Source organism: Lagopus leucura, unplaced genomic scaffold, assembly GCF_019238085.1.
Source record: "Lagopus leucura isolate 7727_CA_CO unplaced genomic scaffold, USGS_WTPT01 Super-Scaffold_100002, whole genome shotgun sequence".
NCBI lineage: Eukaryota > Metazoa > Chordata > Aves > Galliformes > Phasianidae > Lagopus > Lagopus leucura.
In genome coordinates this window covers 45,232,520-45,246,405 of record NW_024962263.1, presented here as the reverse complement: position 1 = coordinate 45,246,405, position 13,886 = coordinate 45,232,520, and the positions used below count along the sequence as shown (strand labels likewise).

The following is a 13,886-nucleotide window of genomic DNA, read 5'->3' as shown; positions in this document are numbered from 1 at the left end:
TCTAGAGCAATGATATGCAGTTTCTGTTTGTGAAAGTACATCTTGTATCTGGTTTAGATAAATCTGGTTTGTTTTATTTAGGGATGGAAAAAGGAGAGAATTTTGGCTGAATATCCTGATGGGAGGATAATAATGGTTCTTCCTGATGACCCAAAGTATGCACTTAAAAAGGTATGGCAAGAAGAACTAGACCTGTATATCTTACTTTGTTTGATATTTTAATATCAGTGATGGGATGTAGAGTTAGTCAATTTAGGTGGAAGCAGTTGAGGTTGGACTCAAAGGTGCCGTGGCTCTGCAGCCTTCTCCACAAAGAGGTCTGAGATTCCACTCCTACAGTGAGCCTCTCACAGGGAGCTGGGCCTGGGCTGAAGGGGAGGCAGGGCAGGAGCAGCTCCAGCCAACTGGTGCTCTGGCTGTTTGTGATATGCTTGCTGAATAACTGCCAGATATTTTGTGCAACAAAAATGTTCTGCTGCGTTTCAACAAATTGAAACATGCTGATGGTATTTCACAGCATGAGTGCCTTCACCATTCTCTAGATGATTCTTGGCTAAAAACAGATTTAGTGGCCTCAGTCTTCTCCTCCATTCCAGTGTCCAAAGCAGGATTTGCTCTGGTTATGCTGCATCCAACAACTTTCTAGTACTTCTAAAACTGTGGGCTTTTTGTTTGGGCCTTTTTATATAACTCCCTGAGACTTTGTTGCAGTACTTCACTGTCCATGAGGTGGGAATTTTCCCCTCCATATCCAATAGAATCTCCATACTGCAGTTTAAGCTCATGAGTGCACGTTGTTCTCCCAAAGCAAACAACTTGTACATCATTTTCGTTAGAATGCCACTAACTTTATATATTCATAGCACCATTACTTCCAATATTGTGTGACTGCAGTGTGCATTACAGCAGCTTCTTGTACCTTTTAATGCACCACTAAGGGAGGCCACCTCATTTCTGTGCTTTGGCACAGACCTCCTCTGCTGGGTAAAGTATTGGAGTCCACATTTTGAGAGCCTACATTCTATTAGTTCTTAGTAACTGGGGCTTAATGAAAGCTGATGTAGAGGTATCTACTCTTCCTATTTCAGCCAAGCATTGTTGAAGAAATGGTTGTATGGACTTGCTGTACATTCCTTAGGACAATCCTTACTTCTGGAATAGCTTTCACTGTTTAATGTGCTTTAACGTGTTTCCATAAACCTGTCATTTCAATGAATATTTGTAAGAACGTTTGTTGATATACATAATTCTTATATAGCATTTACACTTATTTTGACAGGTTGAAGAAATTAGAGAAATGGTAGACAATGACTTGGGATTTCAGCAAGCTCCGCTCATGTGTTACTCGAGAACGAAAACTCTTCTTTTTATTTCTAATGACAAAAAAGTAATTGGCTGTTTAATTGCAGAACATATCCAGTGGGTAAGTGATGACTTGGAGAAGGACTGTCTGCGAGAGCTGGTGCTTGGTAGCTGTGTTCCTCACGTTCTGCAACTACAGAAATACCTTTGAATCCAGGAGTGGCCATTGAGCTGATAGGGGAGGAGGGGTGGGGGAGGTTTTTGGTGTTAAATCACTCTGAAATGTAGCCATTCATTTTAGTATGGTCAACGCTGAGCTGAGACAGACAAGAATTACTTTATTTGATAATGATGCTGTTATAAAGTAACAAATGTTTTGATGTCACCTGTAGGGCTACAGAGTGATAGAAGAGAAGGTTCCAGAAATTAGTTCAGAAAATGAAAAAGTCATATTTGAAAGACAGAAAGCGTGGTGCTGCTCAACCTCCCCAGAGCCTGCTATCTGTGGCATCAGTCGGATATGGGTGTTCAGCATGATGCGTCGGAAGAAGATTGCTTCCCGGATGATAGAGTGTCTGAGGTAATATTAAGGACGTTGCCGTGGTTGTACGGCTAGTTTAGAACTTAATCCAAGACGCCCTTGTGTTACTTTGTGCTTCAAGCTTGGGTTTTTAAGTCTCCCGTGATACCTGGCAATATAGAGGTGAGTGCGGCTGACAATTCCAGTACAGTGTGGGGTCAGTAACTCACGTCAGCGTTCTGCAGTATCTTGTGTTTAAAAGGGGTCTTTATTTAAGGGTTGTGAAGAGCCAGCCTGCAGAGGAATTTAACCCTTGGGTAAATTCGTCTCAGGTAATGATGAGCGAAGGAAATCAGACTGTCCTTGGGCCGAGTGTTTGAGATCCAAGTGTTCTCCAAGGACTGTGATGCTGTCACTGGGCAGAGACCCATTCCTTAGAGGTAGGAATGGGGAAGTGAGTGGAAAGAAGGTACATACCACTATTTGATGGAGCCCAGTCAGTGGCTTACAGCTGCACTTCAGCCATGTGTTTCTGATTTATTTTTTTTAAAGCTTTGCTCAGGTTCACCAAACGTTCTGAGAGAGTTTCAATTGCCATGGGGCTTTAGTAGCTACTGATGAGTAGCCTCAACTGAATACTAAGTGCTAGACATGTAAAAGGACTCAAATATTTGCACCACTAATTAAACAGATGTTAAAAGACATTGCATCTCACCTTATAGTGTGTTCTGCTGCTTGTCTGGCCTTCCAACTAGCTTGTTTTCCTAAATTTGTTCGGGTAGCCATCCAGAAAAGTACAGCAGTACCCTTGCCTATTTCCTTATTTACTCAAGCAAGAATAGAACTTACATAAAATATTTTCACAAAACAGTAAACAAATTGAATATTCCTTTTCATATAATTATTACTGAATGTGTATTGCTTAAGAATTGTGTGAAGGCCATGTTCTTAGATATTCCAAATTAATCCAAGCTGTGCTCTTATCCGAAATGTCAAACGTGATGTATTTCAGACTGGCACTTGAAATTGCATCAAACCCCTCTGTGAGGACCCTGACTTGCTGGTAGCTGTTATTTCCCTTCCTGGTGATTGTCCTTTATATAGTTGGAATAGTTGGAAAGAAGTCAGAGCAAACTCTGAAACTGAACTTGATGCAACTCCGAAGAAATGGCCCCACAGAAACACTTGTTCTAAATGAGGAAAACCTTCCCAGAACGAGGGCTTCTTTTTGCCATTTGATAAGGGGAGACAGTGGCTCACCGAGAATGAGGCTTCCTCCTGTGGAACATCCCACCTCTTAATCAATGATCTGTGGCCTGATAGCATAAATAACGTTACATTATTCCCTGAGGGTAATTCCCTTTATTTTTCCCCCCTCTCTTTTAAACAGGAGCAACTTCATCTATGGCTCCTATTTAAGTAAAGAAGAAATTGCATTCTCAGACCCCACTCCCGATGGCAAACTCTTTGCGACGCAGTACTGCGGCACCGGCCAGTTCCTGGTGTACAACTTCCTCAACGGGCAGCAGCAGGCTTAGCTGCCCCTGAAGAACTCCATTTGTAGTGGGAGACTTCTGCCAAAACGGATGGAATGGGTGCAGACCTTATGCAGAAGCCAGGGCCATTTTTCTTACCGTGAACTCAGGACTGGTAACAACCAAAAGGTTGTACTATTTTATTAAAATTGTAAACAATGCAGTAATAGGCTAACTTTGTTTTTGTAAAAGAAAGATATTTTATTAACTTTTACAAAAGTTTGATTGTATTTTATCTAGTTAGTCATGTTTACATGCAGCAGAAAATTGTTCATAGTGGACTGTAAACTAATGCAAAGACTATAGTCTCACTGATGAGTACGTGCTGAAGTTCTTAATGTGGTGATATACCAGTGCTGGGCGGAGCTGGGAGCCCCTCTCCCCCTGCCAGGTGAGGCAGCTGCAGGCTGCCTGCTTGGCAGAGCTCCCAGCCCTGCCCTGTGCTTGCGGAGCCAGGAGCACCTGCACAGCTGTGCTGGGCAGAGACCCTGTGGCTGCTGGTGAGCATTGGGAGCACCTTTCTGCTGCCAGTGGGCCAGCCTGGCACCGAACTGTACCTAACGGCAGGGCAGGCGTGTGTTGAAGGGGGAGTGCAAATGGCAGGGAGCGGTGTGCAATTCGTGTTCCCTCAAGCACTGTACTGAGTATATGCCTTTGTTAGTGGACTTCACTTTGGTACTTGTCACTCCTTCATAAAGCTCTCCTCTTTTAAAGGGTTTGTATGTTGAAAAACTGCTGTGGCCTTTCTTGATCTGTACATAATGTAGATAGATAAAAAATAAAATTCTTGATAGCTTTTTCTAAAGTTACTCTACGTTGATGCCAAGTGTGAATGAATCCTTCCTGTATTCATACTTCTGTATGTGAAATATGACCGTAGCACCGTGGGTTGGACGCGGGCTGTGAAAAACAATCCCTGTGCTCCTGGGGTCAGAATTGCCTCTTTGGCAATCAGTGTGGGGGCAGTGGGTACCACTGGTCGGTTCCCAGGAGTTCTGGCTCAGCACCATCCTGCTAGGAGGCTGATGGGCTGATGAGAGGTGATAGCATCATCCTCGACTGATGGCCTAAAGCCCTCCTGGAGGGGGGGAAGGAACTGAAATTTGTACTTTTGGCTTGCTTTGAGGTTACACTGGTTTTTCTGTGCTGGGTGCTGCCATGGATCTCCTTAACCTTTGTTTAAGTCTGAAGCAAAGAACTCACACTGCCTGTAGAATGTTCTTCACTCAGTGTGCTGCATGGAGTGCCAGTCCACAGAGGCTGCAAGCAGCAGGTGTGCAAGGGCGCTGTGAGCTGTGCTGCAATGGCCTTCATCACACAGCTGGGGCAGGTGCACAGAAAGCCTGGAGGTGAGCGTTGCTGGTGGGCCTGGAGAGCAGCCACTGCCAATGTCACAACAGAAGCGGTCTTAAATGGTATCTCAATATACTCAAATTTAATGAAAGCACATTATAAACATACCATCGCCACAACTTCAGACAGTTTCAGTTCATAAACAATAGCATGAGGTAGACTGACTAGTGAAGCTAAATTCACCAAGTTTTTTTTGGTTAAGAAAACTTTACACTAGGAAAGCGACATTTTAACTCTCTTCCAAAAAGTCACAAAAAGCAATTACATAAGTTAAGCAAAAAGCATCTGAATACGATTCTTTAAATCTTAGTTTACATTCAAATTTAACCTGTGAATAGGCAATAACATCTACAAGTAAAATATTACGCTGGCCAGTGTAATACATTCATAGGCATGGCTGTGAGGGCGAGGCTTAAACGCAACATGGAATAGCACTAATCCAGCTGTCAACCAAGGGGCTCCTTTCCAGAACTGCACTGGACAGGCCTACATGCTGTGAGCCCATTTGTGTCCTCTCCCAGCAGTTCCAGACCTCCTCCTGTCTGTGCACGTAGGAGGTAAGGAAATCTATTTGCTAGGTTTGCTATTTCTTGGTACATGAAGGCCAATACATTGACATCCTGCAGCCACTCTCAACCTCCGGGACCATTTTGCACTGTTTCACCAAAGGGCTGCATCCTCACAGCAGTCTCAGCATCCAGGATTTCAAGAACTTCTTAGTGCAAACGTTAATTATGCAAACAGAAACGATGTGACTCCTGAACACTGAGTACGTGAACCTTTGATATCACACTGAGAGCCAGAGCCCCCCTTCAGCCCCTCTGGACAAACCATGACTCTGGTGCTGCATTCAGGGACAAAGCAAAAGCTTCAGCAACCCCCTTTATGTCCCTGCAAGTGTTCAAATAAAAGGCAGGCTGTGACTGCAGGAAAATCAAAAATCCATCTACAGAAGGGTGGTGGTCAGTTGAAATTTGCTAAATCTGCTGCATCAGAGTTAGCCTACATGAATACAGGCAACTCATTTTCCTTTTGCCTCAGCCTATTATGGTTTCTTTCATCCGTAAACATCTCATGAGATAAAAAAGTTGCTCAGTTACCACAGGATGTGAAAAATAAGGATGCAGCTTTGGCAGCTCCTCCAGCGAGTCGCAGCTAAATAGCAACGTATTCATTTCATTATTTTTCAGAGATTAAATTAACATACCTGGACTTCTCTTAAAAACACACTGCATTTTTTCTTTCAAATAAAGACATCGCGATGCGCCAGGAGATTTTCTCTTTTAATAACGCATAGAAACATCAGCTGGGTTACCAACGCTAAGGGCAGGAGTGAGGCTGTGTCCCAGTGGGATTTAACCCTGACAACCAAATTCTACTGCACCAGGTTCCTCTAACACAACATACAGATTCCTGATTCTTGCCCAGATTCCTGATTCTTGTCCAGCAGAAGACCACAGTGTGACCGTCACAACAGCCCACAGACCAATGAAAAACAAAGGGCTGACGACCTAAGGGGGTGCATCCAATGGGCACTGCTTCTGGGCAGAAGCGCTCCTGAGCAGCTCCCTGGGACTTCTCCCCTTCAGATGCTGTAAGATCTCTTCTCCTTCATTTGGACTCATTTTTTCTCTCTCCAGTCCAGCTCAGGCACCGATACCCTCCCAGCACCTTTGTCTGATACATGTTGATTTACATAGAGGTGGGAATTGATGGATCTCAGCTCTGCAGCCAACTGCAGCTGACTGAGAAGGATCCGAACAGTGCTTGGCCACCCTCCAGGCACCGTACAGTCATTAAGGTTGGAAAAGACCACTGAGAGCATCCCGTCTTAATGATCTTCTGTCACCATCCACACAGCACGACACATGGGCCACAGCTTTTAAAAACTTGGAGAAGTGGGAACCTGAAGGTCTCCTGCTGGCAGGTTGTGCTGGACTGACTCCAACTGAAGAGAGCCTCTGCAGGAGCCTCCTCACCACGTGAGCCAGCAGCTTTGTCCCTGGAGGTGAGGAACTCCACAGTGGGACACAGTAGCATCACAAGGAGGATCTGTGAGCACCGCCCCATGCCTGCCATGCAGTTGCTGATTTGTTCAGGTTCAAGTAGTAAACTTTGAACACCTGTGGAAATTTTGCCAAAGACAGTTTCAGTACAAACACAATTACAAATTTTAAACTAACACTGCACAGAGAACGAGACTATTCCTTTTAATACAAATATCTACAAGACGTTGTAGTTTCAAACCCCTGAGTATTACTGTACCGCAGTACAGTCTGTAGAGGAACAGTGGGCTCTCCTCTGCGGATCCTCAATAAATCCCATATGCTGCATTGAGCTTTTGTAACACATTCAAGTGAGAGGCTGCTGAAGGCAGCTTCTTCCAGAACTAACTCAGCTGGAAACAGAATTCCCCATCAGCCAAATTCTGTCCTCTTCCCAAACCCCACGGCGTGGTGGCTGCATGATCGGGGTCAGCGGTTGGGACCGATGTGACAATAACTGGAATCTGTGATCCTCAAAATTGTAACTGCTGTGATCATTTGATACCTAGGAATAAAGCCTGCGTTAGAACGCTGGGGAATCCCTTAGAGTAGTCTCGGTAAATATTGGTTGCACTTTGCTCCACAGTGATTGTACTTTTTAAAACAAACAAACAAACAAAAGTGTTCTTTTCATGACAGGTGTCTTCTCAAAGCTTATATATGGCGGCCGGTAAGAAAATAGAGCGGTTTGTCATCACTGCTGTTGGCAGTTTGGAACTCATCCCGCAGGCGGAACTGCCACTCGTCCTCCAGCTCCAGGCGGACGATGGTCTGTCGCAGTGAGCTCCGGTCCTGGCATATGACACACAGCGTGGCACCTTTGAGTGAAAACACAAGAGAGCCTTAAGGAACTGTGACGACTCTCAGCTTCATTCGCTGCCTGACAGCATCGTAAGCACAAGGTGCTGCTATCAGCCACAGCAGGGAGAGCATTAACCTCGATCCCTGATCCATAGATCATTACTGAAGTAATTCTGCCATCCTCAGCACAGGAGGCTGATGTGCTCAGATTTACCACAAACTCACCCATTTTATCCCATGGCAATTGGCTACATGTCACTATAAAGACAAGAGAGACTTGGACGAGGTCTATAATGTCCTGGTGAGGGCAAACCCCCTCCATCCTCCAGCTAAGAGCTGTCCCATCCCACAACACTGAGCATTTTGTGCCATGGCACATGGTCACCAACCTCCAGACCAGGCTGCCCAGAGCCACATCCAGCCTGGCCTTGAATACCTCCAGGGATGGGGCATCCACAGCCTCCTTGGGCAACCTGTTCCAGTGCCTCACCACCCTGTGTGTAAACAACTTCCTCCTAATAGCTAACCTAAACCTCCCCTGTCTCAGTTTAAGATCGTTCCCCCTTGTGCATCTGTTCACTGCTCTGCCTTCCCATTTCCCCATGTGCAACTCATCCCAGCAAAGCAGAGCCACAGAGCATGCAGCAGGGCAAGGTTTTACCTTTCAGAAACCGGAACCGCTTGAGGAAGTCAGCACCGACAAAGGAGTCGCAGAGGTACAGCAGGAGCCCACTGAAGAACACCCCTTCACAGTTGACATTGACAGAGTGTGGGCGTGAGCTGACATAGCAAATGGCCACCTGCATGAAGGGGAAGCACGCCCTTGTGTTAGACATGGCCTAGTGAGGGCCTTAAGTGGAAGGGAGCACAGAGCGGTGCTGACTGGTAGGTGAACTGGTGCTGGCAGCCAAACAGACCAACAACAGCAGTGATGAGCTGACTTCACTGGGAAGTAACTCACCAGACAGACCAGACTAACTTCAGATTTGGTCACAAACCGTGAAATGCCTTATTTCAGGCCCCTGAATTAACCATAGAACCATTAAGGTTGGAAAAGACTTAAAGATCACCTAGTCCAACCATCAGCCCATCCCCACCCTGCCCACTGACCACGTCCCTCAGTGCCACATGCACACGGTCCTTGAACACCTCCAGGGATGGTGACTGCACCACTTCCCTGTGCAGCCATTGCCGATGGCTCACTACTCTTCCTGAGCATAAAGTTTTCACCTTCAGAGATGCAGAGCTAGACCAAGCTCTTTTCAATCACAAGAGCCTGCTCACAGAAGAAGAGTTTTCCAATACTAAAGATGCTGAAGTACAGGTTTGCATTTCCTGCTCCCCATTATGCCTGCAAATATTTTGTACCTCAAGACCAATGTTCAGATAGCAGTCAATGGCCAATACTGGGTTCTTGAAGTTATGAATGGCCTTAGGGAAGAGTTTGTATGTCGCATGCTGAAGGAATTTCTCCAGGAGGAACTGAGATGGGGCTGCCAACAGCGTGTGCTCACTGTCTGGGGCACAGACGTACTGAAGAGGCATGATTGGTGCCGGGCTGTCTGAAACCTGCAACAAAGGCAAGAGGAGCCCCTTTAAACCCTCCTAAGTACATCTTCCCTACAGAGGTTCATTCAGCAGGGGAGGGGATCACCACTGCAGAAGGAGGAGAGAAAGCTGGGTGAAGAATCAAAACCCCCACTTTGATACATTAATGCATTAATCATTAAGGTTAGAAAAAACCCTCTAAGATCATCTACTTCAACCATCAACCCATCCCCACCATGCCCACTAACGCCAGCCTCAAAGGTGAAGAGCTAGACCATGCTCTTTCCAATCCCAATCTATCTTCTAACTGCTCAGGAGTGTTGCTGTTAGTCATCTATCCTTAGCAATACTTATTTTTTTCTATGTGGCAGCTCCACTACAGAATAGGCCACGAACTTCAAATTTCAAGTGAGCACTAAATACAACTAACAGGCTAGAAAATTCATTCTTTTTCAGGTAAATGGGTTTGGATTTCACCCTTTACATGGCTGAGCACAGACAACTCACCACAATTTTTGGCTTAACAACAAAGTCCTTCTGTCCTCCAACCTGAATATGTTTCTTCATGACACTGAAGTTGTTGAAACGACAGATGAGCAGGCCACTACTGTTTGTCCTCAGATTGAAATCTATATCTTCACAGAAATACCTGGGCATAAAACACAAGGTGATTGAGTCAGCTGCATTCATAGACTCATAGAATTGCTCAGGTTAGAAAAGACCTTAAAGATCATCAAGTCCAACCACAACCTAACCATACTACACTAACTCTAACAACCCACCACTAAATCATGTCTCTGAGCACAGCTGCTGTAAGGGAATAGGATTTTGCTTCGCTCTGATAAGAATTAGAAGTAAGGCCTGTGATAGCTGTGCCCTATTGCAAATGCTTTAGGGTGGAGTTGTTAGAAGGAGAGGGGGAAAAAAAAGGAAATATATAGCAGAAAGTGAACTGTTCATCTGTTGTAGTTTCAAGTCACGTGGCAACAGAGAGGGAGAGGTGACTAAAGGAAACAGAATAAATCCCTCATCAATGCTCTTGAAATAGCAATGGCCCAGCCATTGCCCGCACTTTGGTTCTTAGTCATGTAAGAGGCTCCCGCACTCCAGGAGCCTCACACTTCCTGTCACTGACTCATTTTGGCCTCTGTTCCCCAGGTGTGACCTCCCAGCTCTTTCTTTCTCCTGAAGCTTCCCCCTCCCATCCCTGCATTTTCAGCCCTCTGTAGCTCTCTCTTGCCTCACAGCTTCTCTCCCCACTCTTCTGGCTGCTGGTAAGCGTGCTTTAATGCCTTATTCATTCTGATGCAGCACACACCATTCTCTTTTTTTTCTGTGATTATGTACCTCAGACAGGATCCTCCCATTCACCTCAGAGACATTCAGAAACACAGTGATGAGCTTTTTGCCCTGTCAAAATACTTTACCACCAACACGCACCACCTACCTGTTCAGATCATATTGCACATTCTGGGTCAGGTCTATGTTGAGCAGAATAAAGTCACGCACGTGGCACCGGGAGAATGGAGCCTTTGTCTTCTTAGCATTCAGCTTACTGTTCCACTTCTGAACACCCAATATTGCATAATGAACAATTTTGGGGGTAGCTTCAATGTGCTGGAGAACATTCTTTAAAGACACATTCTTGCTGGTGCCCCCAGGCTCCAAGGACTGGCTGCAGAATGGGAAGGAAGTGCACACAACACACAGACGTGGCTTATTTTGTCTATATAACAGACACAGTTAATAGCATACCTGTAGATACAGGTGCAAGAAATTCCATTATCGAGACATGCCATTCTACATGCTGTACACATAGAGGTAAATAAACAAACACAGGCTTATTAAACAACAGCCAAACAATCCTATCCCATCTATTCAGCTATCATAAGAATAAAGGCCCCTCAGCACAATCGGGTCCTGTGCAGCAATTTAGAAAGGGAAAAGGAAGCACCCTATGCACCATTTCTGGAAGGAGACATACCTGGACTGCTCGTGGACACTGTGCATGTTCCACAGCACACAGGAGTCATCCATGACCACAATGAAAGGCCACACGCACTGGCGCTTGACTCCCAGTTCCTCCAAGCGGTTTCGCTCCAGCTCCAGATTGTGGTAGGAAAGCTCCTTAATAAGAAATCTGGCAGCACCTGAGGGAACATCGTAAAGAAGACACACAGAGATCTTAGACTTTATCACTCCCTCCTGTCAAAGAAAGGCTATGCGAAGATCTGCAAACCCTTTATGAACTTAAGAGTTCATCACATCTTAGTTTAAGAAGAAATCAAAATGTCCATTTTTCAGTGTGAGTGCAACCTAAAAGGCAGATACAAAGAAAAGTGGATCTTTTAAGAGATTACAGAAAACAATTTGGCGGGCATTAGAAGAATAACAAAAAGCAAAAAGTGGCTGAGATCCTAAAATGGAAGCTACTTAAAACTTATGTAGGTGATACTCAGGAACTCCATGAAAATGAAATCTGAAGTTCAAATCCGTGACATTCACCTGCAGTTAATATTTAGCCTCAGCTTAACAACAAAAGAAAATTTGGGTAAAATACCTACAATGAATGTTCACACATCAGGGCCGAGTAAAATGAATGAATGCAGTCTATAAATCACCATATTTTTAACTGAGAAACCATACACAAATATGCAAACCACATCTCCAACAGCGTTTCTTACAAATCATCGTATCTTGCACACAGATTGCTGTTATTCACAGCACTGGAATGTTTCTCAAACAACATGACCCATACTGCCCAATGTGGATGCTGCCATTTTCACAGCACTGGTGGTGTTTCTTACCAACGCCAGCATTGTTGAACATGCCTGGCAGGACGAGCATGATGTGGTTGGGCCAGTACTTGCGGTACAGAGGCATTTCGTACTCCTTGACTACGAGGAGGTGAAGGTGACTGATGCCTTCCATGGCATGGTAGAGGTTCAAGAGGCCGTGCTCATGACGTCCACTCGATGGAGTGAAGATAGGACTCTTGACTGCATTCAAATTCTGCTAGAACAGGAGATGTTTAGCCAACATTTTGTAAAAAGCAAGTCATTCCTGATAGGGATTTTTATTTATTATTTATACTAGATTTGAACATTATTGATCATTGCAACACATCTGGGATGGATGCTAGGAATGCAAATAGGAATGAATCTCTTCAAAAACTCCAGTTCTAATGAAGGTAAGGCAAGAACTATGCAAAGGACTAAAACAAAATAGCAAAAATGACAAAAAGACAAACCAGCCAACCATCAGTTTGCAAATGCTTGTCAAGCTGACTGCACTCAGCACATGTAGACCACAAACTGAAGGGAGCCATACACGCACCTTGTCAGAAACGAGAGGGAGACGCATGCTTTCTAAATGCTTCCCTTGCTTGCTAAAGACAAAATGGCTTTCTTTGGATTTTGGGATTATAAAATGCAGTTGGACCTCTTCTCCTAGCATTGAAGATGAAAACGTGAACGCATGCAGAGTGGAGTCAGACACCTGTATTAAAAATATTAAAAAGAAAATTAGAAAAAAAGCAGAAGGATTTGAAAGCAGGTAATGGACAAGGAACATATGACCAGGCTGGATGTGGCTCTGGGCAGCCTGGTCTGGTGGTTGGCGACCCTGCACATAGCAGGGGGATTGAAGCTGGATGATCATCATGGTTCTTTTCAACCCAGGCCATTCTATGATTCTATATATGTCAACATGCTCTGGCAGTTACAATGCTGGCAGCCACCAGAGAAGAACCACTACATTTTCTTTCAGTAACTGAAACTAACTTTATTAAATTCTCACTTTCATTTACCACAATCTACATTATTTAGGCACGTAACTTCCCCTGCTATTGAAACAATCAACTTTCTATACCACTAGTGATCTTTGGCCCACCTGGACTTTTCTGAATTCTGTTTGAGCTGGAAATTATTTATTGGTATATACAAGGAGAAATGGAACATGTGTGTGTATACATGCACACACACACAAACACACACGGGTAAAAAACATGCAAACAAATTTTCCCCAAAGATTCAAAGACCACTGCATTATATAGGTGCTTCTTCACAGCAGAATGCTCAGCTATTCGGAGGCAGCAGCAGCATGGTCACACGAGTATGGCATTTTTCCAGTGACAATCCTTCAATCCTCTTCTATGCAAGAAGTAACCAAGGCAGACCACTCCACAAACAAGGCCATGAAAAATATGGGTGAGCCTGAGTTTGCACAGTGCTTCACTGAAGCATGCAAACACATACAAAGTGTCGACATATCTAGTAAGACTTCTTCCTAAACAGGAGGTGTTGTACCTCAAGGTCAAATCCTTTACTCTGGGCAGTCACTCCTCTATAATCTTTTCTAAAGAGCTGATGTAATTAGCCTAAGTAATGATGAAGCATGAAAAGCATTTTATTTAGATTCTGTTAAAGCATTTAAGAATCTCTCTCCTTTCATAATGCTTGCAATCCAGTGACTCTCCTTTGGATATGTAATTTCTCTGAATTATCTCTCATAACTCTATATACACAACTTGTAGTTACAAGAACAAGTAGATACTTCTATTTATTACTAGTCACTATGTTTGACCAGATGCACAAAGATCTGTAAAAAGAACAACAGATGTCCTTTGGGAGGATTTGTTTGGGTCAACATAGGTAATGAAGCATGAGGTTTAAAAGAGATTTGCTGGTGCAGCTCTGTAATAACTGACATTGTACATTTCCAGGTCAGTGTGTCTATGCTGTGTCTGGTTAATAGCAAGCTGCTGGCAAAGATTAGTAAGCA

General features: G+C 44.3%; 2 protein-coding genes across 21 annotated transcripts in view; one reads left to right on the top strand and one right to left on the bottom strand.

Moving 5' to 3' along the window:
- The window catches only part of ESCO1 (establishment of sister chromatid cohesion N-acetyltransferase 1), a 28,060-nt gene extending 23,889 nt beyond the window's left edge, over positions 1-4,171 (top strand). For 3 of the 4 annotated variants that reach the window (XM_042869737.1, XM_042869738.1, XM_042869739.1), the window contains 4 exons: positions 82-171; positions 1,280-1,423; positions 1,695-1,882; positions 3,213-4,171. In XM_042869737.1, coding sequence (XP_042725671.1) covers positions 82-171; positions 1,280-1,423; positions 1,695-1,882; positions 3,213-3,360 — 570 coding nt within the window. In that variant the 3' untranslated portion in view covers positions 3,361-4,171. Of the gene's footprint in view, positions 1-81; positions 172-1,279; positions 1,424-1,694; positions 1,883-3,212 lie in introns of those variants that run through there. The other variant, XR_006178527.1, reaches the window with a different exon arrangement.
- Positions 4,172-4,765: 594 nt separating this feature from the next.
- Positions 4,766-13,886, bottom strand: part of GREB1L (GREB1 like retinoic acid receptor coactivator) — a 127,156-nt gene continuing 118,035 nt past the window's right edge. For all 17 annotated transcript variants that reach the window (XM_042869718.1, XM_042869733.1, XM_042869735.1 and 14 more), the window contains 8 exons: positions 12,441-12,602; positions 11,912-12,116; positions 11,089-11,254; positions 10,552-10,779; positions 9,612-9,753; positions 8,925-9,125; positions 8,218-8,356; positions 4,766-7,573 (listed from right to left, as the gene is read on the bottom strand). In XM_042869718.1, coding sequence (XP_042725652.1) covers positions 7,410-7,573; positions 8,218-8,356; positions 8,925-9,125; positions 9,612-9,753; positions 10,552-10,779; positions 11,089-11,254; positions 11,912-12,116; positions 12,441-12,602 — 1,407 coding nt within the window. In that variant the 3' untranslated portion in view covers positions 4,766-7,409. The remainder of the gene's footprint in view (positions 7,574-8,217; positions 8,357-8,924; positions 9,126-9,611; positions 9,754-10,551; positions 10,780-11,088; positions 11,255-11,911; positions 12,117-12,440; positions 12,603-13,886) is intronic.